The sequence below is a fragment of the Sinocyclocheilus grahami genome, unplaced genomic scaffold, assembly GCF_001515645.1.
Source record: "Sinocyclocheilus grahami isolate Dianchi unplaced genomic scaffold, SAMN03320097.WGS_v1.1 scaffold99.1, whole genome shotgun sequence".
NCBI classification, from domain to species: Eukaryota; Metazoa; Chordata; class Actinopteri; order Cypriniformes; family Cyprinidae; genus Sinocyclocheilus; species Sinocyclocheilus grahami.
Genome location: NW_015505278.1, coordinates 554,451 through 581,507, shown reverse-complemented (window position 1 = coordinate 581,507; position 27,057 = coordinate 554,451). Strand labels below are relative to the sequence as shown.

Sequence of the window (27,057 nt, the reverse complement as noted above, 5' to 3'; positions counted from 1 at the left end):
AAAATAGAACATTTTAGGTGTTTAATATTTTAAACATTACATAGTATTTATTAAAAATATTTACATTTGTAAAAAATTACAACACGCCGTTAATATGTTCTTAATTTGTCAGCCATTATCGATGATGTTAATCAAGTAAAAAAAAAAGTGACTTGATAAACCAGCTTTGGAGAAGACTGGTTTCAGTTTATTCTGTGGCATTTGTTAGTGGTTTTAGTGAGGTGTTGAGGATTCAGCTCTAGCCCCTGCCCCCATCAGATCCCGGGAATGTCACACCCTCTCAGACAGACCCCAACAGCTGTAAGGAGAGAGAGAGCGCACATGGCACTGGCTATTTTTAGAATTCATTCAGACTAGAACATCTCTCTCCTTCTCTTTCCCTGGACGTGTTCCTTCTGGATCTCTCCTCGGCTGAAAGTTCTGGAGAAGTTTCACAGCGGCTGTGCGAGTTCATAAGTACCTGAGACGAACGCAGAACAGAGTATACAAACAGAGAAAAGAGACCAGTGATAAATCGAAAGTCAACCTGAATAACAAACAGTTCAACATGGCTCTACTGTGTTACAACAGAGGCTGCGGGGGTCGATTTGATGCTGACAAAAACTCAGATGGTAAGATTTCTAATTCATTTTTTTACAATTTATCAATTTATAGCTTATTGTAATAATAATAAAAAAAGTATATCTTGAATTTCTTTTTAATTGAACTGTATATATTTTAATTGTCCATGTGAAGGTCATGGCTGATATTACAGTCCTGATGTTACCAATTTACCAACAACATTTAAGGTGTTGATACACAGGACAACTTTTTTGAGCAATGTTGTTTGGGCACTTTCCCATTGACAATGGGCAACAAATATCTATCTGGATACTTTAGATCAGTCGTGGGCCCTGTCTCTCAACTGGTTGCCCATTGACGGCAACATTGCTCAAAAAGCTGCCCAGTGTATCATCACCTTTAGAGTTTGACAACTGAAAGAGAAGTGTTTTATCACTTTCTGCACTAGACCTGTGAAGCTGCTGTTTTAGAAATTGAATTATTTAGAAATTGAGTGGTGAGCCGACAGCTGATTGCAGTGTGAATGAGATCCGCTGGCCTCAGAGACACTGGGGGCCAGGACTTAAAGGGATAGTTCACCTTCAGTTGCTGGTCCCCATTGACTTCCATAGTATGGAGAGAGAGAAAAAAACACTATGCAACTCAATGGGGACCAGCAACTGAACGTGAACTATCCCTTTAACTTCTGTCATTTTGCAACAAGACCGCCTCCAGCTATGTACCGTTTATTCTTCCATGTTTTATTTATAACGTTTGGAAATTGTAGAAAAGGTGATTTAATGTTTGTCCTTAGAGGTTTATTGGATCCATGAAGTCTCGAGCACATTTGGAGGTGTTCGAATCAAATGCTACTTCCATAAATGGCTCATCTCCCAACTGACTCATCACTCAGCTGTATTGAGTCCTGGTCATAAAAAAATAGTAATGAGGATGAACTTCTGTAGATAAATGTCTTCTACTAACCCTATTTTCTCTCTCACCACCTGAAGATGCCTGTCAGTTTCACCCCGGAGTGCCAATCTTCCACGATGCCTTAAAGGTGAGCTCAAAATATGTCTCACTCCATACAGACCGCCGGCTGCTCAGTTCTGTCATAACTTGATAAGAGCGCTGTCGTGTTTGCCTGCTTCTTAGGGAGTCTAGTATTCATGTTTTTGTTTTATTTTGTTCTTGGCTGTCTGATGTGGGTCTTTGTTTGGGGTTTTCTCCTCAGGGCTGGTCCTGCTGTAAAAAGAGGACGACAGATTTCTCAGAGTTCTTGTCAATCAAGGTATGCTAATAATATGATAATTGTGATGGATTTCATGATATAAATTGCGTTAACTAACAAACTGAACCTTCTTGTAAAGTGTTTGAAAACATATCAGTATAATGCAGCGACTCCAAAATCCTACAAAGTCCAAAGATAAGGATTTTTAATTTCCATTCATTAATATGTACTTACTAAAATGTTATGGTACTTGACATAACTAGAAATATATATTCATTATAAATAAAAGTCAATGGCAGTTTAATATTTTATTCATTTGCATGACTTTTCCAGGTCTAGAAATCCCATTTTTCAAATGAACTGAAATTAAAATGTAAATCATTTTGTCTTGAGGCAACCTTGGAAGTTTTCTGGGGCCCTCTAATGGGCCCCTGGCCTCCTGGTTGAGAACCACTGATAAATAAATAAAAAAATACATAAAATAATTCAATTCAATAGCGTGGCAGGCTTTCATGTATTGCATGTATATTCATTTATCAGATGACTTATCAAATACCAAATTATCATGTAGCAGCCAATATTAGCAGTACTGAATATCAAGAACTACAAAAGCTAACAGATGTGTAAACTCAAAAATAAGTAATTATAGTAGTAATAATCGAACTTATGCCATCTTTGTGATGGAGAGACATTCACATTCACACAATCTCAAAACATGTCATTTATCTGCTCTGTATCTGCTAATTATTTTCTGCTTTCTGTGCTTGTCCTCTCAGGGTTGCACCCGTGGGCGCCATAGTGACGAGAAGCCTCAGGAGCCTCTGCAGCCGGAGGTGACGTCTGATAAGGGAGACGTGAAGCAGCACAGTGGAAAGGAAATGATCTACCAGGGACCCAAATCTGCAGAAGCCCTGGAAAAAGAGAGACCCAGGTATATAGAGTACATACGCAGCTCACACAGTGTGTTCTGTTTCACACACCAACTCATTGTTCTGAATACAAAATTAGTTTTCCTTCTCTGAAGCCTTCTCTTTGTCTCTTTCAAAAAGAGAAGTACAGCTCCTTGTGACTGTTAAATAAAAACAGACAGTGACATGTTTTTCGATTCCCTCCTTCCCAGCTCAGATGAGCCACAGACAAAGCTGCAGGTGAAGATCTCTCCCTCTCTGACTCAGATCATGGAGAAAATGGAGATCACTGAGAGGGAGAAGAGAGAGAAGCTAGGTGATCAATTCCTATTATTCCTAAAGCTCAGGATCACCTGCAACAAAAGCATGTTGATTCTAGTGCGTTGGTTCTCTGCTGGTTTTGCTTCAGCACCCTGATTTAATATTGGACATTTATTGGCAACCCAACACAAAGGTAAACATGTCTGTAAAATAAATAAAAGAAATGCATTGATAATAATGTATTCATACAATTATAAGAAGTTGATATTAATATTGTAATGCTAATCTAATGTAAAAAAAAATTGATAGAAGAAATAGGATTAATCTTTGCAGCATGTTGATTCTAGTGCGTTGGTTCTCTGCTGGTTTTGCTTCAGCACCCTGATTTAATATTGGACATTTATTGGCAACCCAACACAAAGGTAAACATGTCTGTAAAATAAATAAAAGAAATGCATTGATAATAATGTATTCATACAATTATAAGAAGTTGATATTAATATTGTAATGCTAATCTAATGTAAAAAAAAATTGATAGAAGAAATAGGATTAATCTTAAAGGGATTAAAGCTAATAATTCACAAAATGCACTGCATTCAGCACAAATAATGTTTAATAATGTTGCAACCCAACACAAAAGTAACACAAATATCCTTTAAAACCATGTGATGAAATGTATTGGTATTAACACTGAAACAATATTGATATAATAGTTTAATATTATTAATCATATAAGTAATGCAAAAAGGCTAAATAAATTGATAAATAAAAAGCATCAGTCTTTGCATACCATAACATTAACAGTATAGTTCAATAATAATTATATATATTGCAAAAAAATAAAAATAAAGATAAATAAATGGGAGTTAATCTTTGCAGCCAATAATTCACAAAATACATTGTTTTCGGCGCAAATTATGTTTATTCATTTTGCAAGTGAGCCTGTATTTAATAAAGTCTGCGTCAGGGTTATTATCATAAAAATGACAAAAACTCAATTGCAAAAATTTCTAAAACTTTAACTAAAATTAAAGTGGAAACAGAAAACATAAGCATAAATAAAATAACTAATAAACTAATAAAATATAATTTAAAATTTTTAAAAAATTGCTAACACTTTACAATAAGGTTCATTAGTTACTACTTTAGTTAACATGAACTGAGAATGAACAAGACTTCTGCAGCATTGATTAATCTTAGTTCATGTTAATTTCAACATTTACTAATGCATTATTAAAATCATAAGTTGTTCTTGTTAATATTCATTAATGCACTGTGAATTAACGTGAACTAACAATGAACAACTGTATTTTCATTAAATAACATTAACGAAGATTAATAAATACTGTAATAAATGTATTGTTCATTGTTTCTAACTAACATTAACTAATGGAACCTTATTATAAAGTGTTACCAAAAAAATATCTATAACAATGGTACTAAAATAACACTGGTCTAAATCATATTTATTTTTGTGTATTTTTGTTAATGGTTCTTGAGGAAGAGTGCATGTTGCACACATACACCACAAACAAAAAATATGTGAAGCATTTTTCTCCTCCTGAAGGTAAAGGTAAAAGCCTTTTTTATTATTATTTTAATTTTTTTGCCAGTGAGTATCTTTGCTAGTGCAGTGTTTATATAGCTCTTGGTTCTGCCAAAGCTTATTTCAGTCCGTGACAGTATTTTGTGAGGTCCGCCTGTCCATAATCTGTCACTTACAGTAAGACCTCTGTAAAAACACAGTAACACCCTGCTGTGCTCACAAGTCTACTGTAGGATTGTGTAGGGTTTTGTGTTGTGTGTGCTGTTTGTATGGTGACACATGACTGCCATTTTTTATATAATGTGACTAGCACATTTTGAGAAATCAGCTGACTTCTTCATCTCACTGTTGTTTTGCCTTTCTCCCGTCACCTCTTCCCTCTCGCTGTCCTGCAGAGAGTCAAGTCATCATGGCTGGGGTTAAGTGCAAGAACACAGGATGTAAAACAGTAGGTGCTCATGTAATATGTCAATTACACCAAACAAATCAGCTTGCTTAACGAAATATACAGTTCATGCCATCTAGTGTCCATAATAAAGAATGACACTCCAGACAGACTCCACAAAGAATCAATCCTGGGCCTTTGAGTATTTTAGTGTAAAAGTACTGACCCGCCATCAGCCTCCTTTGGTCCTTACAACTAATGCCATGAGAACAGGAACAGCTTTTTTACCAGTGTAATGTTGAATGGACACAGAGCAGAATGTGAGTGAGAATTAATGACTAAAGCCGCAGGTTCAGATCCCTTACTGGGATTTGACCTTAGTGCCCTCTGTTAAAGCTTCCCTTCTAAGGGAAAGGATCATCTTTAATGGATTAGTTTGCTGAAATCTCAAAGGTTCATGATGATAATTACTCAGCGGAGCTGTTCTTTAGTCCATATGAGAACTAAACCTGTATCAGCAGAGTTGTGTGTTGTTCACAATTGAATTAATGACTTTTTTTTTTAATGATGTGAGTTTCACTTTTTTGCTTTTTTTCCCCACTATGAATTAGCTATAAGCATGTTTTCATAGATGGTTTGAAATGTCACAAGGAATTTAATTTAGGGTATTTAATATATTTTAATATATTTCATTAAATGTCATGTTATGCACTGTGGTCTTTGAAAAGGATTCAGACGACGTAAGCACAGACTTTGGTCTGCAGTTTAGTGAATTCCTCTTCCTGTCAATCCCATTCAAGTTTCATTTCAGACTCCTGTGGACACTGAAATGTAATCTTTTTTAGTGAAAGGAAAATAATTCTTCAATTCTGAATTGTGCTCAGTCCTGCTCATCAAGTTAATGGCATAATGTTGGTTCTCTTTTGTCAGAGTTCATGGTGTTTTCTCTAGCCATTGAGACTGACAGCACGTATAGCTCTGTTACAGCCTCCTGTTCATTTATCTATTTGGATGAGTAGAAAAATGAGTGTATTTTTAGGTGTGAAGGCAGTAAACGGATGACACAGAGCTTATGCTGAGTTCAGGTGCATCAGCACTTTAAAGTTTTGCTTTTGTGAATATGCTGAGTTTCTGTGAGTGTTTCTCTGGAGCATAAATGTCTTTCTTTAAACTGTAGTCTCTGTGTTGACTATGAATAGCTGTTCAAACACTTTGATCATTTGTGCGTTCAGATTTACCAGAGTCCAGAGACGAATGCAGAGATCTGCACATATCATCCCGGGGTCCCCGTCTTCCATGAAGGGTAAGAAACCCGCAGCATTTGAGTCTTTATTTGGAAATATGACTCAACCTCTAACTATACAACAAGGCCTATTTTCATAAAGCTTCTCATTGAGATCCACATGTGCAGTCCAATTCAACAAAGAGATCATCATGTGTTCACACAAGTGCTCTTACTATAAGCAATTAAACATATTGTCTTTGTGAGATGAGACGGGAGATGCATGATAATTCACATCTGGCTATCACTGTCTAGATACAAATACTGGAACTGCTGCTGCATAAAAACCACTGACTTCAACGCCTTCCTGGATCAGAAGGGCTGCACAACAGGAAAACACTGCTGGATCCCCAAACAGGTGAGAGCTAATGCACTTTTTTGTTCAGTGGATAGTTATTTGCATGGACATACAGTACGCTGTATAATCAAGAACAACTAACTACCCCTTTCTGAAATCTGTATGTCGTGTTTGTGTTGGGTCTGTAGGACAAAAAGAAGGTGGCTTGCAGGCATGATTGGCACCAGACGGGAAACCAGGTCGTGGTCACAATCTACGCCAAGAACTCCAGTCCAGAGCAATCCTACGTGGAGGCAAACCGCACAGTGGTCAGTTCAAAACAACATGCAAAAGTCACTTCACATCAGCATCCAATGACATTTTATAAATGTATTTGTGTCTTTGTCCATAAATATATATTTTTTTGTCTCCATCAATCTGCAGTTAACATGCCACATTCAGTTTGAGGGTGACAAAGTGTTTCATAAGGACATCCACTTATGGGGGGTAAGATTGCTGTACAGTCTGTTATGATTAAGCAATTATATATCCTCCTGAAACTTAGAAAGTAATGCTTTTAGTTTAGTTTAAATTGTTCGAACAACAATATATATATATACCTACATACATACATACATATATACAAATATATATATACACACTGTATTTATTTACTCAAGTCAAATGCAGTCAAACATCTGTGTCCACTTCTGGTCTCTTAGGTGATTGACGTGAAGGGCAGTTTTGTAAATATGGTGCCCTCTAAAGTTGAGGTGACCATGCGGAAGGCTGATGCTGTAGCCTGGGGGAAACTTGAGGACCCCAAACACAAACCTGAGCCAGAGGTCAACAATGAGATGAACACAGAACAGGAAGACGTCAAACCCGACTGGTACATCTCAGATGATGACATCAGTGAGTCTGACTTCGAAGACGAAGAGGAGAAGGAAGAGAGTGAGGAGAAAGAAGAAGAAAATCAGGCAGGTGATGGACCACCTGAGCTAGAAGAGCCTGCTGCTGTCCCCCCAGAAAAATGAACATTTATTCTGAGGAGTAACGGTTGTGTTTCTGAGCTTATGTATTTGTTTACAATATCACAAGGGATTTATAAAAATGTGGGGTTAGCCTTTTTTTTTGTCTGCTAAAATATGTTAGTGTGTGCTTAAAAGTTAGAGAAGTCTTAAAGGGGTCATATGATGCGATTTCAATTTTTCCTCTCTCTTTGGAGTGTTACAAGCTCTTGGTGCATAAAGAAGATCTGTAAAGTTGCAAAGACTAAAGTCTCAAATCCAAAGAGATATTCTTTATAAGAGTTGAGTTAACCACGCCGACCTAAAACGCCTCGTTCTAACACGCCCCCACATGTCTACATCACTATGTGGGAAGATTTGCATAACGCCGCCCAAATGTTCACGCAAAGAAAAAAAGTGTAACTTTTATTCTCGCTGTTGTATTGTTGCGGTCGCCATATCGTGAAGGCACTGTGATTCGTTGTGAAAGCGAAACTACTTTGTTTGGCCTTCCAAAAGAGGACGATATCCGCTTCATCATGCCTAGAGCTGATCCGTGCTGGTCGCTGAGGAAATACATCAATCGTCCGGGATCGTCACATGTGGTTACCGCACGCCCGCCGGACGCTCCTTTGTCGAATCCGCCGGCCGCCGCTCACTCTAGCCCGCCGTGTGTGACGCTGTGTGTTTCATTAAGAAAGTGAAACTACTTTGTTTGGTCTTCCAAAAGAGGACACGACTAGAAATCAGTGGTTAAGTTGTATTTACAACATTGTTCCAGAACAGTTTAACCCAAATATTCTGATGTGTGCTGCGCATTTTATGGAGGACTGTTTCCTGATCCTGGGAGAGTAGACTACAATGCCGGCTGTTCTGACTCACAGACTGCAAGTACGTTTTTTATATTTAAATGATTTGCCACTGACGATTCAAACACGAGTTTTGAGCAGTGTAGAGTAGTGCTTGTTGTCATTTCTCCGATCACAAATGCAGACATGGTTTTATGTTTACGCGGTGTGATGCAACGCGTAAAAAGACAGTATAAGTCATTATAATCAGTAATTATGTCCCCACTGGATGCAACAAATGCCTCGTTTATAATGGGCTTTAATGTTTTTGTCTCATGGCTCCGGCCGGACAGTTCATCATCACAGTATGGTGAGGGGCGTAACATTTCCGTCACATGCTTGAGGTATTCGGCCAATCACAACGCACTGGATAGCTGGCCAATCAGAGCACACCTCGCTTTTCAGACCGATGAGCTTTGCGTTTCAGAAAGGCAGGGCATAGAGGAGAAACAGTAATGTACAGTATGCGGAAAATGTGTTTTTTGAACCTTAAACCACAAACACATTTCATTACACCAAATACACAAAATAATGTTCTTTTTAGCAACATATGACCCCTTTAAAACTCATTTCAGTTTTGCACACCGTTTCATAGAAATATTTAAAATGTGTTTGAAAATATATATCTTCAAAAGTTTGGGGTAGGTAAATCGTTTTTCTGTTTGTGTTCTGTTCTGATTGTATTTTAAAATGTAGTTTATTCCTATGATTGGAAAGCTGAATTGTCAGCAGCCATTACTCCAGTCTTGTATCCCGATCCTTGTGTAAAAAAAAGAAAAGAAAAAGTTTTTTAACAATTCCAATTTAAAATCCTTTAATGACACTTTTGCTGAATAAAAGTGAAATAAAATCATACTAACCCCAAACTTTTCACCGGTCGCTGAAAATAATGTAGGTTTTCAACACTGACAAAGCAATGAATTAACTCTTATTTGAAATGGACACAAAGCAAACTGAGCTCTCTCATATGAAACCATGATAATAAAGTGCAACAAGTCAAACAGTAATGGCCACACTTTATTTTTGCGTCAAGTCAACAGCAACAATCCTGAAGTAGGTGATTGCAGTCAGACAGAGTCCAAGGCCATGGAAGCTTGACTGCAACCCATATGGCAAAAATGTTTTAAATAAAAAGGATAAATAATACATCTTAAAAATAAACAGTAGTCTTGACTATTGGTACCAGCAAATAAAAATTCAATCTCTTCTGTTTTGGTTCTTTTTCTCTGTTCAAAGAAAAAATTCAAAAATAAATTTTCTATTCATAAAATCATTGCCTTCCGCTTGTACCTGATTACCACAGTCATAATCGATGTGCTGGTACGCGGCGATGGTCAAAGTAATGCTTGCTATGTCAATCAAAAATAAACAGCACACAGCAACAATTCATCACAGATGAGGAAGTTTAAAACAAAGACATGCAAAATAATAAAAAATACAGTCCTAGTTTTAGAGGCACACTCAGCACCTAGACTGTCCATCAAACTTTCATATCAAGACCATATTTGTAATGTCTTTTACTTTTTTACAGAGCAATACTGTTAGACTTTGGCTCACAACTATCAAGAAAACAATTAAATTGTCCAGTATTGTGAATACTATTTTAATGGAAACGTGTACCATTGGAGTCTGTTGATAAATACTGTTTGTGATCCACACATTAGGCAAGTTCAAGTTTTGCTTTCCCTCAGGGTTCCCATGTCCAGACTGACCCCTGAAAAGGGGCAACAGTTTAATAACATTCATAAGTTGGATTATATACTGTCTTATATGTAACATATCTCATCATAGGTTTTCCATGAATGGATACCAGTATTCTTGACAAGAAACACACAACCTTTTAAGTTTGCATTTTTAAACATTTGTTTTCTATATTAAAGTGCAAGGCGAGATAAAATACGTTGAAATGTACGACATACAGCATCACTTTCTTTCACGACATTTCCCTGCAGAAAATAGTAAAGAAACAGCTCACTTTAAACCACTGCGCTCCATTTACTCACTTGGCACAAGAGTTACGGCACTGAAGCTTCTAGAACGACGGCTCAATTGACACACTAGTGATACACCATCACGACTTGGCTGACGATCCGAGAGTAAAAAGAAAAAATAGACCTTTTTTTCTGCATAAGGGCATGAAAGGCATGCAGAAACTAGATGGTCTTTTGATAGAGATACAGAGACTAGATGCAGATTAACTATTCAGCCAGTTTGACGAATAATACAGGACCACCATACATTCATTCATCAGGATATTCCTTTTTTTGCACTTGTTTAATTTTCTTCATTTTAATACAATTGTTTTGTTTGATTTAATTTGCTCCTTTCTTGTTGTTCAGGCGACGACAGGACGGCGCCAAAGAAATATATATATATATATTTTTTTTCCCTTTGGTGAGCGAATAAAGTTTTATAGTTTGTGTCTGACGGCTTGAATATTAATAAAAAGAGAAAAAAATGAGCAAGATCATAAAATAAGATTATGGATGCTCCACTTCCTGCTCTCTGATGATGAGCATTTCCTGTGACACCATCCGCAGGCAGAGTAGAAACAGAACAGAAGCACAGTAATGCAGTGCCGGGCCGCTCACAAACACTGGGGTGGGGCATGTGTCTCACAGCGGGTCTCACGTCCTCCCTCGCTGGCCGTAAAACAGTGTCCCGTGGCAGAGCGTGTCCTCGTGACAGAGCTGCAACAAACCACTTCAGCTCTTCAGTTGCCCGCGGAATCAATATCACACATCCCGCCTTTGATATCCCAAGATCCTGAGCGGTGCAAACAAATGTGTTCAGAATAGGGTTGTGAGCTTAAGTACAATTAATTGTGAGCATAAGAGACTTCATTAAAAACAATTAAAAATCATAATGTGTCCAAACTTTTGACAATTGTACAAGGAGATGATTAGAAATAATTAGTTTACAATCAGGCCAAGCAACTGGCACTTGCTTTGTATGACATGGCTGCGCCACATCCTGCACTACACTGCATATGACAGTCTTACTGTGAATAATCCAGCATGACGGTGAGATTATGAGGCTGGTTAATACTGTGTTTCTGCAAGTGAATGTGTCTTTTACCTGATAGAGAGCCACTGGACCGCTGTTTATGTAAGCGCTCTCTCTCCTTCTTCCCCTTGGGCATGATTTTCAGCTTCATACTGCTTTTACCAGGCACACGGGACGGGTCCTGGTATTAAACCAACAACAGGTAGACAGGAAGAAAGACGGGGTGATATGCAATGTAATAAAATGGAATCCAGTAATGCATGTGATGTATGTTGTTCTTATCACATGATCAGTTTTATGCCATGATGCAAACTAGCTAGAGATGAGCTGCAAAATTATATTCATTGATTCAGAACAAAACATGATACCATATATGATGATGCCATTTAAAAGTTTATACACTACCATTCAAAAATTTGGTTTAAAAATGAGAAATTAATACTTTTATTTAGCAAGGATGCGTTAAACCGATCAACAGGAACAGTAAAGACAAATTACAATATTACAAAAGATTTCTATTTCTAATAAATGCTGTTCTTTTGAATTTATCATCAACTTCTAGAAAAAAAAAATCAATTTCCACAAACTAATTTGGCAGAACAACGGCTTTAAACATTTATAAAAATTAATATTTATAATGTTTGTTGAGCAGCAAATCAGTATATTAGAAGGATTTCTGAAGGATCATGTGACACTGAAGATTGGAGTAATGGCGGTTGAAAATGTTGCTTTGCCATCACAAGAATACATTACACGTTAAAATATATTAAAATAGAAAATAATAAAAGAAAGAAAATAATATTTCACAATATCACTATTGTACTGTATTTGTTGATTAAACTCAGCCTTAGTGATTTCTTTCAAAAACATAAAAAAAAAACTTTTCAGTTGTAGTGTAACCATCGACTAGTAATACTCACCAGGATTATTTTATTTTTATAATTTTTTTTTAAAAGTTCAAAATCACACCCTATTGAAAAAAAACTATCTATTTGGAGAAAACGAATGTACTTTTTACTTTTGGAATCCAATTGTTGTGCTCTATAGATAAAGTAATGCTAGCTAAAATGCAAGTCCAAAGGGTCACACTCAAAGTTAAGCACTGGAGACATGAATGTTGGGTAGGACAAACCTCCTCAGAGCAGTGCATGCTGGGACAGATCCAGTGAATGTCCTCCAGCTTGTGTAACTCAGTGCTGAGACTGTCCACTGTGGAAAGAAGCTGCTCTTTTTGAGAAGGCTCCAACTGCTACACACACACACACACATACAAAAAATGCCTTTATCATATTTCGGACTGCATTACTTCTGTACAAGAACAGGCAAGAGAAAGATAAAGAGAGAGAGACAGTGATGCCGCTCACCAGCAGTTTTCCCTCTAGCAGCATCTTGGTCTCTTGCTGGAGGACTTTACTGCTGTTGACAATGTCTACAGCTGTACTGCGACTCAAACTCTGCAGAGAAAACACACACGCACACGCACACGGTCACAGCTCAAGTTTAGTTTGACTTCCTGACAGACTCTTGCTGTTCAGTGATTAACACACAGTGTTGTTCAGTTCCTTCAGTTTTTCTTCAATTGGCTGGTCAATGGAGGTCCTGTGGAGAACAGCATGAGCAGCTCAATAAGAACATGCTGAAAGTCCCAGCAGGAAGAAAGGACCTGCTATTATTCCTACTGGAGACTGAAAGGTGCATTTGTTAACCTTTAAAGCAGAGCTGGACTGAGCTTACCTCATCACATCCCTCGCTGCTATGAGCTATGAAAATATACAGTGGGGTTCACACAGTTATTAAATTCAGTTTAAACTTGCAAAATAAGCTGAATGTTTCAGGTTTTTTAAAGAATATTTGTGACATTAACTACTTTATAATAGCTTCCTTGCTTCCACATCAGGATCGACACAAATTTGTGGAATTCATGTAGCTTACAATAAGTGATGCCGTCATTAAAGCAAAAGTGGGACAGACTCCTACAATCATATTCACCAGTGGTGTCTCACATTGGGACTGTATATAATATCATACTGTTCAAAAATTTGAAGTCGGTAAGATTTTTAAAAGTTTTTTTAAAAGAAGACACTTATACTGACCAAGGCTGCATTTATTTGACAAAAATACAGTAAAAACAGTAATATTGTGAAATATGATTACAATTTACAATAACTGTTTATCAATATTTTAATATATTTTATGCATTCTAGTGATGGCAAAGCTGAATTGTCAACCTCCATTACTTCAGTCTTCAGCGTCACACGATCATTCAGAAATCATTCTAATACGCTGTTCAATAATCATTTCTTATTATTATTAATTTTGAAAACAGTTCCTCATTAAAATTTTTGTGGAAACTGTGATACATTTTTTTCAGGACTTTTTGACAGAAAATTCAGAAGAACAGCATTTATTTGAAATAGATTTTTTTTGTAGCAATGTCTTTCAAAAGTCTTTGCTGCCGCTTTTGATCAATTTATGCATCCTTGCTGAATAAAAGTATTAATTTCTTTAAAAAACCTTTTAACAGTAGTGTGTATATATTTATATATATTATATTCATACTTTTTTATTGACGTACAAACAGAATAAAGCAGCTGGAATGTCAAAAATTTGTTAACTGTGTTAATTTGATTGTTAAACATTCTCTAAACTTAACAGTCCAACAACAACAGTGTTCTGGTCACCTCAGGGCTGGAGGGTTTGGAGGGGAAGGCTTCACTCAGCACCGCAGCACTGGCATTGACAGAATGAGCTAACTCCTGCTCCACCACCTTATGAGTGTTAGCCACCTCCCGGATCCTACAAAACATCATCACAACGCATTCAGCTGCAGCATATTATATGTTTATCCTCCACATAAGCCTTTAATACATGATTTTAAATGTAATTATGACAGTAAAATGACTTGTGAATTAATACAAGGAAGTGTCACATTTCTGAGGATTAGAAGTTACAGCAATGGATGTGGTTTCAGGTAAAACAGATACAGTTAATTTCTTCAATAGTCCTCAAATAGTTATGAAATAGCTTCCCACAAATGTATGCATTGATATTCACTGAGGTGTGACATTCCTGTTGGGTTACAAACTACATTTGTGTGGATGTCATAGACTCTTCATACAGGCACACACAGACACACCTGATGATGAGTGTGTCGGCCACTAAACCAAGCTGCTGGACCTGCGCACATTCCTCTTCACTCAGATACTCCATGGACTGCTGGGAATTCAGTCGGGGCCGGGCTGGGCGGCTGTCACCTTTCCGCTTGTCTTCCCATGATTTCAGCGTGCTCTCGAACGCCTAGTGTCACATCAACACACAATGATGACAGAATGCACATCTACACTAAAGTTTGAGGTCAGAAATGTTTAGGGGGCTGGGAACAAGGGGCTATAATGCTTCTGACATTGATAATAATAATATGAAATGTTCGTTGAGCACTAAATCAGCACATTAGAATGATTTCTGAAGGATCATGTGACAGAGAAGAGTGAAAATTCAGCTTTGTAAAACGTAGCTCTGCCATCACAGGAATAATATATTAAATTAGAAAACTAAAATAGAAACCATTTAAAATAGTTGTTTTCATTTGTAATAATATTTCACAATATTACTGTTTTTGCTGTATTTTAATCAAATTTTTCAAATCATTTTTTCAAATAATTTTTTCCTATACTTCTATTTCTGTATATAGTACATTATTCAATTTTTCTTTTTTTCTTATTATATTAGTTTTATATTACATCCCTACTGTGTTATTCCTATGTATGTCTACACTATCATGTATGTCTGCACTATGTTTGTACTTTCTTCTACACTGGAAGCTCCTGTCGTCAAGTCAAATTCCTTGTGTGTGTAAACATACTTGGTAATAAAGCTCTTCTGATTCTGATTCTGATTCTGATTCTGAAATAAATGCAGCCTTGGGAAGCATAAGAGATATCTTTTGAATGATAGATTTTGGGGTTGGTGATGCCAGTGTGATATATCCCAATCTTCAAGCAAATGGAGCTGACTGATGCAGCTTGGAATCATAAATTACACTGTGTTCATTCATTTGGCAGAGGAGAACTCCCAAGGTTTTTTCCTCCATTTCTGTCACCTGATGGAGCTTGGGTTCCTTGCCACTGTCACCTTTGGCTTAAAAAAACACTCAAAAAAGTAATACTGCATTATTGAATTGACTGCACTAACACTTTTGAATACAAAAACAAAACTTAAACTGATTTCAGCTGGAAGATGACACTACTGCTTTCTGTAGAGCTGCTTTATTTCTTAATCATCTTTGTTTCATAATTGATGAATTTTACAACATCAACACTGTTACTGAACTGAATTGTATCAACATTGAACTGACTCGAGCTGAATAGCGTCACTATTGCCTTTGTAGAGCTGCACAAAGAACTAATTTCCTAACTGATGATTTTTACAGTTATTGAACTGAACCGACATCATTGTAGTGTTTTTACAGAATAATTTGAATTTGTCTCATATTTATTTTTTCCCCCTATCTATTACTGTTAAGCATCTTTGAAAATTGAAAATCTGTATTGTATATAAATAAAGGTGACTTGACTTGACTCTGCAGTTCGTCTGCAAAACTAAGCTGATAGAGCTTATTTGTCTGGTGTAACTGGCTGACAAAGGAGGTCTTGCTGGTTAGGTTAGTCCAGTGGGGACAGCAGCTTATCAGAATCCCATACAAGTGAAAATGATCAGGCAATGCTGGTCTGTTGAGACAGTTCAAAGAAGATGAGCCCGCGCACACACTGACCCGGTCTCTGGTGAGCATCGGGGCTCGGTTCTTGTGGACAATTTGGACGATGCCAGGAGGCTGAATCCAGGCCTCACCGTCCACCTGCACTGGCACACCTTCATCACCCAGGATAGTGATCTTCACCTGCCGACACTGAGGAGATCAAAGCACATGTCAACTCATATGACTGATAGAAGAATAGTTTTAAATAATGTTTAATTCACCCAAGTGATGCATATTAATATATTATTTATCATAAATTACACAACATTAGATTATATTAATAATCAATGTTTAAAAATGAACCTAACCTTTAAAAAAAACTGTATTTAATTTAAGTACTGTATATTTCATCATATTTGATAAATTAAGTTTCATTTTATCATGGTGGAAGAACACTTCTCCCCAAAAGCTCTAATTTACCCTAATCTCTTAAATGAGTACCGGTAAATTAAATACAATTAAACCAACTGCTGCAATCATGACTTGCATTTCTTTGATCTGCAATTGCAAGTCTTGTCATTCCGATCGAATTCCAATTAGGGTGTGGTTGAATTCAATTCAAATTCTAACACGTGACTTGAAAGCAAGACGGTTTTTAAATTCTGAATTGTGTGCTTGGGTTCAGACCTGTGCGATGCGGTGATGCTGTAGGTTGATGACTCGAGACATGGCCATCTGCATGCTGCCGAACACAGCCACCACCTCCAACTTCTTATCATCAAAAGATGGAGCCCCAAAATTCTACACAAAAAAATAAAACAGAAGACAAAAATGTCATCATTTCCACCGCTGAACCACATTCTCAACATCTGATACTTTATTTACACAACTCTATAAAAAAAGTATTTCTACCAACCTAAATCTGCATGTTGTAAGGCAAGCAACTTTGATAAAATCATACAAAACACAGGAAGGACCAGATGTCTTATTTACACTCTGACTCTTGCTGGGAAATGACATCATGATATTCCAAATACACTTTACAGGAAAGAATCTGTTACAGTGATGTGAGATAGATAGATCCGATAACGCAGAGTCACTCCAGTTAGGTCATCCTCTGTAATATGCTTTTCCCCCCAATTTTTTGGCATCTATTACACTGTATATTTAAGAAATATTGCATGAGCAAGAGCACAAAATATATGTGACCCTGGACCACAAAACCAGTCTTAAGTCGCTGGGGTATATTTGTAGCAATAGCCAAAAATACATTGTATGGGTCAAAATGATTGATTTTTCTTTTATGCCAAAAATCATTAGGATATTAAGTAAAGATCATGTTCCATGAAGATATTTTGTAAATGTCCTACTGTAAATATATTAAAACTTAATTTTTGATTAGTAATATGCATTGCTAAGAACTAAATTTGGACAACTTTAAAGGCGATTTTCTCAATATTTAGATTTTTTTGCACCCTCAGATTCCAGATTTTCAAATAGTTGTATCTCAACCAAATATTGTTCTATCCTAACAAAACATACATCAATGGAAAGCTTTTATTCAACTTTAAGATGATGTATTAATCTCAATTTTGAAAAACTGACCCTTATGACTGGTTTTGTGGTCTAGGGTCACATATCTATTTACTAGTCTTCAGTGTACTGTATATTAGCATACTTCTTGCATCAGTATTGCATCTTTTTCGGTTTTCCATCATTTATTCTCCACACCTGTTTCAAAATGTTTCTTGTTTATACTCTACAATGCATTTTATCACACTGACAAATTGTTCTTGAGAAATGATGATGAAAGGGAATTGATGGATTGATGAGTGGTTGTAAATGTGGTTGATGCATTCTGAAAGTCATATCTGCAGGAAGAAGTTAAAGGCGATTTTCTCAATATTTTGATTTTTTTGCACCCTCAGATTCCAGATTTTCAAATAGTTGTATCTCAACCAAATATTGTTCTATCCTAACAAAACATACATCAATGGAAAGCTTTTATTCAACTTTAAGATGATGTATTAATCTCAATTTTGAAAAACTGACCCTTATGACTGGTTTTGTGGTCCAGGGTCACATATCTATTTACTAGTCTTCAGTGTACTGTATATTAGCATACTTCTTGCATCAGTATTGCATCTTTTTCTGTTTTCCATCATTTATTCTCCACACCTGTTTCAAAATGTTTCTTGTTTATACTCTACAATGCATTTTATCACACTGACAAATTGTTCTTGAGAAATGATGATGAAAGGGAATTGATGGATTGATGAGTGGTTGTAAATGTGGTTGATGTATTCTGAAAGTCATATCTGCAGGAAGAAACTCTGGCCAGGAGCCACTGTTTATAGACAGTTCAGAACATTAAAGAGATGCACTGAAGATAAATGCACGGCACAGATTCATCTGTTCATCTATTGAGATGATTTTCACTTTGTTGAACTGAACGGCCCTATGACAAGTAAAGTTATAAGCTCTGAACTGAAATTCGGTTTCATTGATGGACTCACATTGTCCTCTTTGGTGCCACCCCAGAAATTAATGCCTCCTGCATAGCTGGGGATGTTCAAAACAGCAAGACCCTGAAGACTCGGCAAGGACATGGGCACTCCATCACACTGCACACAAAGAGAGAAAGAGAGTGGTTACATGATGTACAGATTCTCAGAACAATGTTTGAAACATGAAACCATGACAACTTACATTGATGAACAGTACATGTGTGTGTACTGTTCATCAATGTAAGTTGTCATGGTTTCATGTTTCAAACATTGCTTTCTCTTTCCAATAAATGTCTGAAAGGGAGAAATGCATTCAGCCCACATGTCGGCATTTTTTATTCTTTCTCTCTGTCTGTCTGACATGTGCTCATACCTCCAGTTGGACTCTTTGTTCCAGGTTCTTGTAGGTTTTTTGCACCAGTTCTTTGGTCCCTAACACGCCATACCACATCATGTTTTTAGTGCGACTACTGTTAAATACATTGAAGATTTCACAGTTTCAGTCAACATTATATAAACACAGCATTAAAAAAAAAAAACAGGTTTACTGAAAATCAAATGTCTTGAATAAAAACGAACGTTAAAAGCACATCTGTAACTAGTAATGCCACTTCTCTGCAAGACACATTCATATAGATTAGGTGAACTCTATTCAGAAATTATCAAGGCTTTTTCTCTCTTACCTGCACTTTTTTGGGTGCTCGTCTCTCTTGTTGTTGAACTCTAGAGATATTTTGGCATCCAGCCCAATGCCAAAATAGTTATTCATCACACACTTTTCTGTGCACTGCCTGTGGAACAAGCAGGATGAGTGTGTGTAAGTTGAGTCACTTACAATATGAATCAGAAACATTTATGGAGTGCTAAATGAGCAGCAAAGGTGGATGTACTCATCATACTCACATCGTTCACAATAAACACAGTGCAAATCTATATTTATTTATAGAGGGAATTGCTACAATGTCACAAAGGTGAATGGTTTTGTGTTTGTTAGACAAGTATATTTTAATGATGGATATGAGGTTTCGAAGTTTCTAATATTCTATTAAGCATTATATAATATATACACTACAAAAAAGTTTGGGGTCAGTAGGATTTTTTTTTATAAAAAATTTAAAATATAGCAAGGTCACATTAAATTGATGTGAAATGTGGTCAAAAACTTAATGTGCTGCATTTTTTGAAAGTTCGAAGCACAAACTCTGTCTAAGCATGCAGTTCACTAGGTTTTGAGCCATAGAGCCATAGAGTATGCAGTAACCAAAGATAATCTCTGAGAGTCAGTGAAACGAGTCGAATAAAGAACTCCATACGAAAACAGATTTATGTCTGAGACTGTGTTGGACTAGTGTGTCAGTGAGTGCAATAGCAAGCACACTGTGGGATATTACATTGTCAACAGGGTTTTAGAGTTGCTGGAACCTCAGATGTCATTACTGCACTTCTCTGGGAAAAGATAAGAGCTCTTAAATGCGCGCATGTGTGTGTTTGCACAGTCTTACACAGACTCTTCAGAGAAAAGCACAGTGCTGAAGCTCTCTGACTTCTCCAGCAAAATAGGGGCTGTAGTAGTTGGACTCAATGTGTTTTGACCTGTCAATGAAATAAAGAGATAAATAGAGATGCAGCAATAAGAGAAAAATAAAATTATCACAATAATAATAAATAATAATGGGTATCAAACCACTCTGAAAAAAAAGAGCTTTTGAATTTACTTATTTTTTTAGGTAAGTGGTTGAATGAACTAAAATCATCTACTTTTAGATATGTGAATTTTTAGAACTTCAGGCTATAATTTTTTTTTTTGGTAGTTTCAATTATTTTGTGTACGATGTACTCCTTGAAAATGACTCAACGTTCATTATAATTATGACTAGTGTTCTAAAATTTAGTAGTGTAAGACTGAAAATGTTTGTCTTAATTCAAATTGGTCCTATTCAGCATAAAATGCAACTAGTTAATTAATTTGAGTACACTGATTTCTTTAAATCATCGAGTTAAAATATTTATGAGTACGGTACTGTGAACATTTAATGTGATTCTACTAAAAAAGAGAAACTACATTTCTTAAAATTTAATGAAACTATGAAATTTATAAAATCTACTTTGTTAACCTGAAACATAACTGAATTTAGTAAAACCAATTGGAGAAATAATCTCAAACAAGTATCTTGTAGCCTACAGCTTTCTAAATATAACAATGAGTCTAGGAAAGTAAAGCATCTATCACTACAATGGCATGAGCAGTTATTGCTTTTTTAAATAAAGCAACACAAATATAGACTTAATGTTTTTTGCCCCATCCTCAACCGAATCACAAGCCCTACTCCTCAGTGCAGTCGTAACCCCCAAAACTCCGACATAACAGAACCTTAAACACTAACAGATTTAATTGTGGAAAAACACATAAAACAGACATTTACTCCCATATATTCCACATATTTGAGTTTAGTGTGCTATTCGATTTCCAATTGACAGAAAAAATACTTGTCAAGTAAGTAAAGTTATTTTATTTGAAAATGTACTTGATTGCTTTAGTTGAGTAACACGGACAAGAGAGAATATTAGTAAAACTAACAACAGTGAAAGTGCATTTTCTTTTTTCAAAGGATTCAGAAACACTCAAATTATTCACATGTGGCAGTGATTTATGTAAGGAAATATTATTATAATGTCAATGGAAATATAACATGAATTAAAAATAAAACAAGTTCTTTATGGATGTTTTTTTAAGTGCTTTTTTAGTGCCCTTTGTGTGAGCTAATGCAGTGTTATGCACGTTGATACAGTTGATGTTAATTAACGGTTGCTCCTTCAACTGATCCTCGGCCTTTTCCTTTTTCCCATCTCCCTGCTCACACAGACAGTTCTGAGGGACGACCTTTTCTAGACAGTGTCTGGGTTGCATGAATCATATACTTTCTGTTTCAGAATAACTGAAGCAATGGTGCCCACCAGGACATTCCGCATACACACTGTTATTTTTGTATCCCCCCTAATTTATACATTTAATTTTACGCTGTATTGGACTGTATTGTATTGGAAATGCTCTTTAGTATTAATTTCTACTGCTGACCTTCATATTCACAAAATGAGCAAAGATCCTTTAACTGGGGGGTTTTATTCACGGACTGTGATTGGTGATTTAATAAACCACAGGTTAAGGACAGCTGCAGTTTGGTCTGCTATTTTGTTAGGAACAGCTGCAATATATTAAAATGCCAATGATTTGAATACAATTTCAGAGCCACAGCTGAGGAAAAACTTTTCAGCGAAAAGATGAATTGAGAAACACTAAGGATTTAATTGCTATGCATCATCTACGGTATTAATATTCATAAACTGAGTTTGTTACTCACGTGGCTCCGCCTCCTTGAGGTCCTCACTGCTGCCTCTTTTGATTGATGAGGAGGATGACATTCTCTGCACCTGGGTGTGTCTGTTCTGCTCATCCACCACTGAGAGAAAACAGTCAACAACAATCGAATTAAACATTGACTGAAGTGGTCAAGGAGCCGCTGTTACAAGCTGTGTCATTCCTGCACCGTACATCTGCAAATAATAGATTTTAGTTTTACCTTATTTAAATACAATCAAGATAAAGCAGAAACTAAAATCTAAAATGTTTTTCATTAAAGCCTTTTCATGTTTTTCTGTTTTGAACGTGTTGTCATTTCACAATTGTTTGAATGAAGTACAGCAGTTTTGTCTTACAGTACTCTGCAATACTTAAAGGGTTAGTTCACCCAAAAATGAAAATTAGCTTGTGTTTTACTCGCCCTCGAAGCATCCTAGGTGTATATGACTTTCTTCTTTCAGATGAATCCAGTCGGAGTTATATTAAAAATTGTCCTGGCTATTCCAAGCTCTATCATTGCAGTCTGTGGGTGTCTGTGGGTGTTGCAGTCCACAAGTCGTCAAATAAAGCGCGCGCATTCATAATAAAACGTGCTGCAGACAGCTCCGGGGGATGAATAAAGCCCCCCTGTAGCGAATCCATGTGTTTTTGTAAGAAAAATATCCATATTTCAAACGTAATAAACACTTTTCTCTCTTCCGCTGACTGTCATACACTGAAGCAGTTCCGGCGGAAGGTGTATGACGTATGCGCAGCGCACACACCTCTGAGGTATACTAGTCTCGCAAGTTTGTTTATAGGAGCAAAGGAAGCAAAGTTTACTTACTTTAGCAAAGGAAAACTAGTCTCTTCTTGGTTTATATCGAAATCCTCCGACATTTTTCTTTGCAAATCCTCGGTTTGTACTTCTAATTTGTGACCGGCGTTTTGTTTTGTTCTCTCTCCACATTTCTCACTAATCACGCAATGTTGACGCGCTGTGCCATCCGACGGAACTGCTTCAGTGTATGACAGTCAGCGGAAGTGAGGGAAACATTTGAAAAAAAAAACATTTATTACATTTGAAATATCAAACATGGATATTTTTCTTACAAAAACGAATGGATTCACTACAGGAGGCCTTTATTCACCCCTTGGAGCCGTCTGCGGCACGTTTTATTATGAATGCGCACACTTTATTTGACGACTTGTGGACTGTTCAACTGCAACACTCGCTGACTGCAATGATAGAGCTTGGAATAGCATGACAATTTTTAATATAAATCCGACTGGATTTGTCTGAAAGAAGTAAGTCATATACACCTAGGATGCTTTGAGGGTAAGTAAAACGCAGTCTAAATTTCATTTTTGGGTGAACTAACCCTTTAAATAATGTTCTTCTTGATGTTTATTCTATGTAATCTAACACTGGAACAAATTCCAGTTATTTTCCACTCATATACACAGTGAAGAATTACCTTTTTCTGCCTGATCTATGATTTGTCGGAGTGCTTTCTTCAGGCTGTTGGCCCTCAGCATCAGCTGCTCTCTTGATCTGAAGGGTCTGGACTGATCAGAGTCGCTCTCGTCTGGTGAGATTGACCCAGATGGCACCAGCTGGGCATTGGCGTCTTCACTGAGAGCCTTAACCAGGGAGTCTAGCTTCTCGTTCAACATGGCACACTGAGAGAGACACCAAGCACAAAATGAAACAGTTTTTTTGGTTTATAAAGAACAAGACTGACTCTTGTCTGACTCTTCAATTAACTATTTATTTGATAGTCTATTTAGCTTTTCATTTAATTCATCTTTTGACTGTTAATTTACTCATTTTTTGTAAGTTCATTTGGCTCTGTTTGACTGTTCATTTAACTCATAATTTGTCTGTTTATTTAACAATTTACATGTTTTTTAGGCTTATCATTTAACTGCTAAAATAGCCTCCAGATTTACCTTTTTTGACATAGCATCAGCCTCCTCTTTATTCTCTGTGGCCCGTTCATAAGCTTTGCCGACCTCAGCCACAAAATCATTAACTGTTCCACACAGAAACCTTTGATAAAAAAAGAGATAGGAAGACAAAACTCAGAGGTTTCAAAAGGATTTTTAACTACTATAAACACAACCCTCACAACACATCCACACACACAAACCATCTTTATACTCACTTAGCAGATGATATAACGTCACTGTGTTTGTCAGAGTCCAGGATTTTGGTCAAGTGAGTGGCAACAGAATCAGCATATTGTGTAATCTGGATTTCAAAAACATCACAATTAGACATAAAATAACACAACTAGACACAATTTACACTTGTATACAAAAGTTTTGGGTTGGTAATATTTTTTAATGTTTCTGAAAGTCTCTTGCACCCAGCAAGGCTGCATTTATTTAAATACAGTAAAAACAGCAATATTGCGAAATATTATTACAAGGTCACCTGCAGGGGAGAGTCTGATGGGTCCTCCTCCTTAACGATAGCTGGAGTCTGTTTGCTGGGCACTTCATAGGTCATCACACTCCATCTGTGACACACACACATTCAGGAACGGAGTTTGATGAGATTGATTGATTGATTGATTCATTCATTCTCTCACCTGTCTAGCATCTTGGTCGTAGCACTCTCTAGTTTCTCCAGTATCTGCAGCAGCTGAGCATCATCATCACACAATCCTCCCCAGCCCAGCACACGTGCCAGGTCATTTCCTGTACCCAGCGGCAACACACCCAGCTGGCACTGTTACACACACAACACAACTCAATGAAGATCTGACCCTATGTATTGTGCTACCGCTCAAACATTTTTGGGTCTGTAAGATTTTGAAAGAAGTCTCTTATGGTCACCAAGGTTGCATTTATTTGATCAAATACAGTAAAAACAGTAGTACTGTTTTCTATTTTAATAATATATTTTAAAATGTAATTTTTTCCTGTGAAGGCAAAACTGAATTTTTAGCAGCCATTACTCCAGTCACACAAATCTTCAGAAATTATTCTAATATGCTGATTTGGTGCTAAAGAAACATTTCTTATTATTAGCAATGTTGAAAACAGTTATGCTGCTTATTTTGTAGATTTTTTTTTTTGTAGGATTCTTTGATAAATAGAAAGCATTTACTGTATATGAAACAGAAATCTTTTGTAACATTATAAATATCTTTACTGCCACTTTCGATCAATTTAATGCATTTCTTTCAGGAAAAAAAAAAAAAGACTGACCCCACATTTTTGAATGGTAGCACAGATGTCTCTGGTCTATTTTTACATTCATCAGTGCACGTTATTCTAAAACAATGATTGTTTTCATAATCTTTTATTAAAATGTAAGAATTTTTTTTTCCCCGAGCTTATTCTGACCTGTTTGTGCAGGCTGAGTTTGTCCAGTTCAGAAAGAACCCAGCCCACGCTCCCATCTCCACCACACACCAGGATACGAAAGGTCTCAAACTTCTGGAAGAGACGAAGCCTGAACGCACAAACAAAAACATAAAACAACAAATATGGTTCAGAGGGCAAATTCACTTTTCCAACAACATTATATTTTAAAACATACAATTTACATGGATTCTATTAAAAGCTGAAAAGTCTGAAAGCACATCATGACTGAGAATGTTACAGTTATCAAATGAAAATGTTTGGTTGTTGTACAAGCTAAGCTACTGAGACTGATTGCTGACTCTTTTATTGCCTTACAAAGCCTTTTAATTGATATTGCAGTGTGTGATAAGCGGGCGTTGACCTCACCCCAGCTGTGGGCCGCCATTCATGAGATCAAAGACCTGTGCCGGGTTTAGTAGCTGCTTAAACCTGCGCAGGAACTTTACACCCTGGTTGTCACCACTCTTACTGTTCACCATCACCAGCAGAGGACTCGAGCAGGATGGACTGGTGGCCTTCCAGAAGCCTGCAGAGAGCAAGGGATGATGAAGAGGGACAATGGAGGGATTGGAGAAGGAGGAGAGAGAGTGGCAGTGAGAGAAGGAGAGGAGAGGAGAAGAACTTGGGAAGGATGTCATGTTTGGAAATGTAAGCAGCGTTAAACACCTTTTTTAAAGAATGTCTATTGTGATTGTAGCAGAAGATAATGACAATACAAACTTAAAAATTACACTTTTATATGCATCATGGCAGTACAATGACTGTCACAGTACCTTTAGCAAGTTTTGATAAATGTAGAATTTTAAAATGTTGAAAATTTTTAAATTTTAAATGACAGTTTTCTATTTTAATATATCCTAAAATGAAGACATTACTCCAGTCTTCAGTGTCACATAATCCTTAAGAAATCATTCTAATATGCTGATTTGGTGCTCAAGAAACATTTCTTAAGTGCTGATAAATATTTTGTAAAAAACGTGATGCATTTTTGTCAGGGTTCGTTCATATATAGAGTTCAAAAGAACAGCATCTATTTGAATTTTTTTAGTAACAATTAAAGCTTTTATTGTCACTTTTGATCAATTTAATGCATCCATGCTAAATAAAAGTATAAATTTCTTATAAAATACTTACCTCAAACTTTTGAATGATATAATGATAAATATTACATATTGTATATTAAATAATTAATAACTGTAAAACCATTATTTCAGAAAATCTATTTTTCTTCAGATATTTAATGCCAAGATTTAAGTCATAGCAATGATTATACTTCAACTAAATAATGTCATTTGCAAGTCCATACACAAAAGCATGACAATGTATACAGGCTTTATGGAGACAGCTGAGCTGATGCAGTTGCCAGGGCAACTCTTACCATCAGAGTCGATGCTGTTAAGTGCAGTGGGCGGAATGATGGAGACCTTACATTGACCCAGAGGACAAACCTTTCCCAACTGCTCTTTACAGCTGTTATGGACCTACACACAGGCAATGTATAGAGAGATACATTACTGATTACTCACAGACGGTCTCATACCCATCAGTGGAGACACACTGATTACACAAGGTACACACCTGTATATAATAATAATTCATAATAATAATTTAAGCATTTAGCGGACGCTTTTATCCAAAGCGACTTACAGTGCATTCAGGCTATACATTTTTTACCAGTATGTGTGTTCCCTGGGAATTGAACCCACGACTCTTTGCGCTGCTAACGCAATGCTCTACCGCTGAGCCACAGGAACACTGTGTGTGTGTGTGTGTGTGTGTGTGTGTGTGTGCGTGCGTGCGTGCGTGCGTGCGTGCGTGCGTGCGTGCGTGCGTGCGTGCGTGCGT

The 27,057-nt window shown here is 36.7% G+C and overlaps 2 protein-coding genes across 4 annotated transcripts in view; one reads left to right on the top strand and one right to left on the bottom strand.

Annotated features, from left to right (window-relative positions):
• The first annotated feature begins 60 nt into the window (after positions 1-60).
• On the top strand, positions 61-7,668 carry LOC107588137 (cysteine and histidine-rich domain-containing protein 1). The gene is made up of 11 exons (XM_016276144.1): positions 61-611; positions 1,551-1,600; positions 1,775-1,831; positions 2,548-2,702; positions 2,892-2,995; positions 4,882-4,934; positions 6,104-6,174; positions 6,409-6,511; positions 6,640-6,759; positions 6,875-6,937; positions 7,153-7,668. Exons 1-11 carry the CDS (start codon positions 548-550, stop codon positions 7,465-7,467), a joined length of 1,155 nt encoding a protein of 384 aa, XP_016131630.1. The 5' UTR covers positions 61-547; the 3' UTR covers positions 7,468-7,668.
• Positions 7,669-9,292: 1,624 nt separating this feature from the next.
• LOC107588135 (diacylglycerol kinase delta-like) overlaps positions 9,293-27,057 on the bottom strand; it is an 87,341-nt gene continuing 69,576 nt past the window's right edge. For 2 of the 3 annotated variants that reach the window (XM_016276141.1, XM_016276142.1), the window contains 21 exons: positions 26,591-26,693; positions 25,579-25,738; positions 25,192-25,300; positions 24,432-24,571; positions 24,275-24,359; positions 24,003-24,088; positions 23,788-23,887; positions 23,313-23,517; positions 21,857-21,955; positions 20,000-20,090; positions 19,181-19,288; positions 18,871-18,967; positions 18,507-18,614; positions 16,678-16,791; positions 16,066-16,200; positions 14,431-14,591; positions 13,976-14,090; positions 12,659-12,748; positions 12,427-12,543; positions 11,367-11,475; positions 9,293-11,054 (listed from right to left, as the gene is read on the bottom strand). In XM_016276141.1, coding sequence (XP_016131627.1) covers positions 11,002-11,054; positions 11,367-11,475; positions 12,427-12,543; positions 12,659-12,748; positions 13,976-14,090; positions 14,431-14,591; positions 16,066-16,200; positions 16,678-16,791; positions 18,507-18,614; positions 18,871-18,967; positions 19,181-19,288; positions 20,000-20,090; positions 21,857-21,955; positions 23,313-23,517; positions 23,788-23,887; positions 24,003-24,088; positions 24,275-24,359; positions 24,432-24,571; positions 25,192-25,300; positions 25,579-25,738; positions 26,591-26,693 — 2,385 coding nt within the window. In that variant the 3' untranslated portion in view covers positions 9,293-11,001. The remainder of the gene's footprint in view (positions 11,055-11,366; positions 11,476-12,426; positions 12,544-12,658; positions 12,749-13,975; positions 14,091-14,430; positions 14,592-16,065; positions 16,201-16,677; positions 16,792-18,506; positions 18,615-18,870; positions 18,968-19,180; positions 19,289-19,999; positions 20,091-21,856; positions 21,956-23,312; positions 23,518-23,787; positions 23,888-24,002; positions 24,089-24,274; positions 24,360-24,431; positions 24,572-25,191; positions 25,301-25,578; positions 25,739-26,590; positions 26,694-27,057) is intronic. The other variant, XM_016276143.1, reaches the window with a different exon arrangement.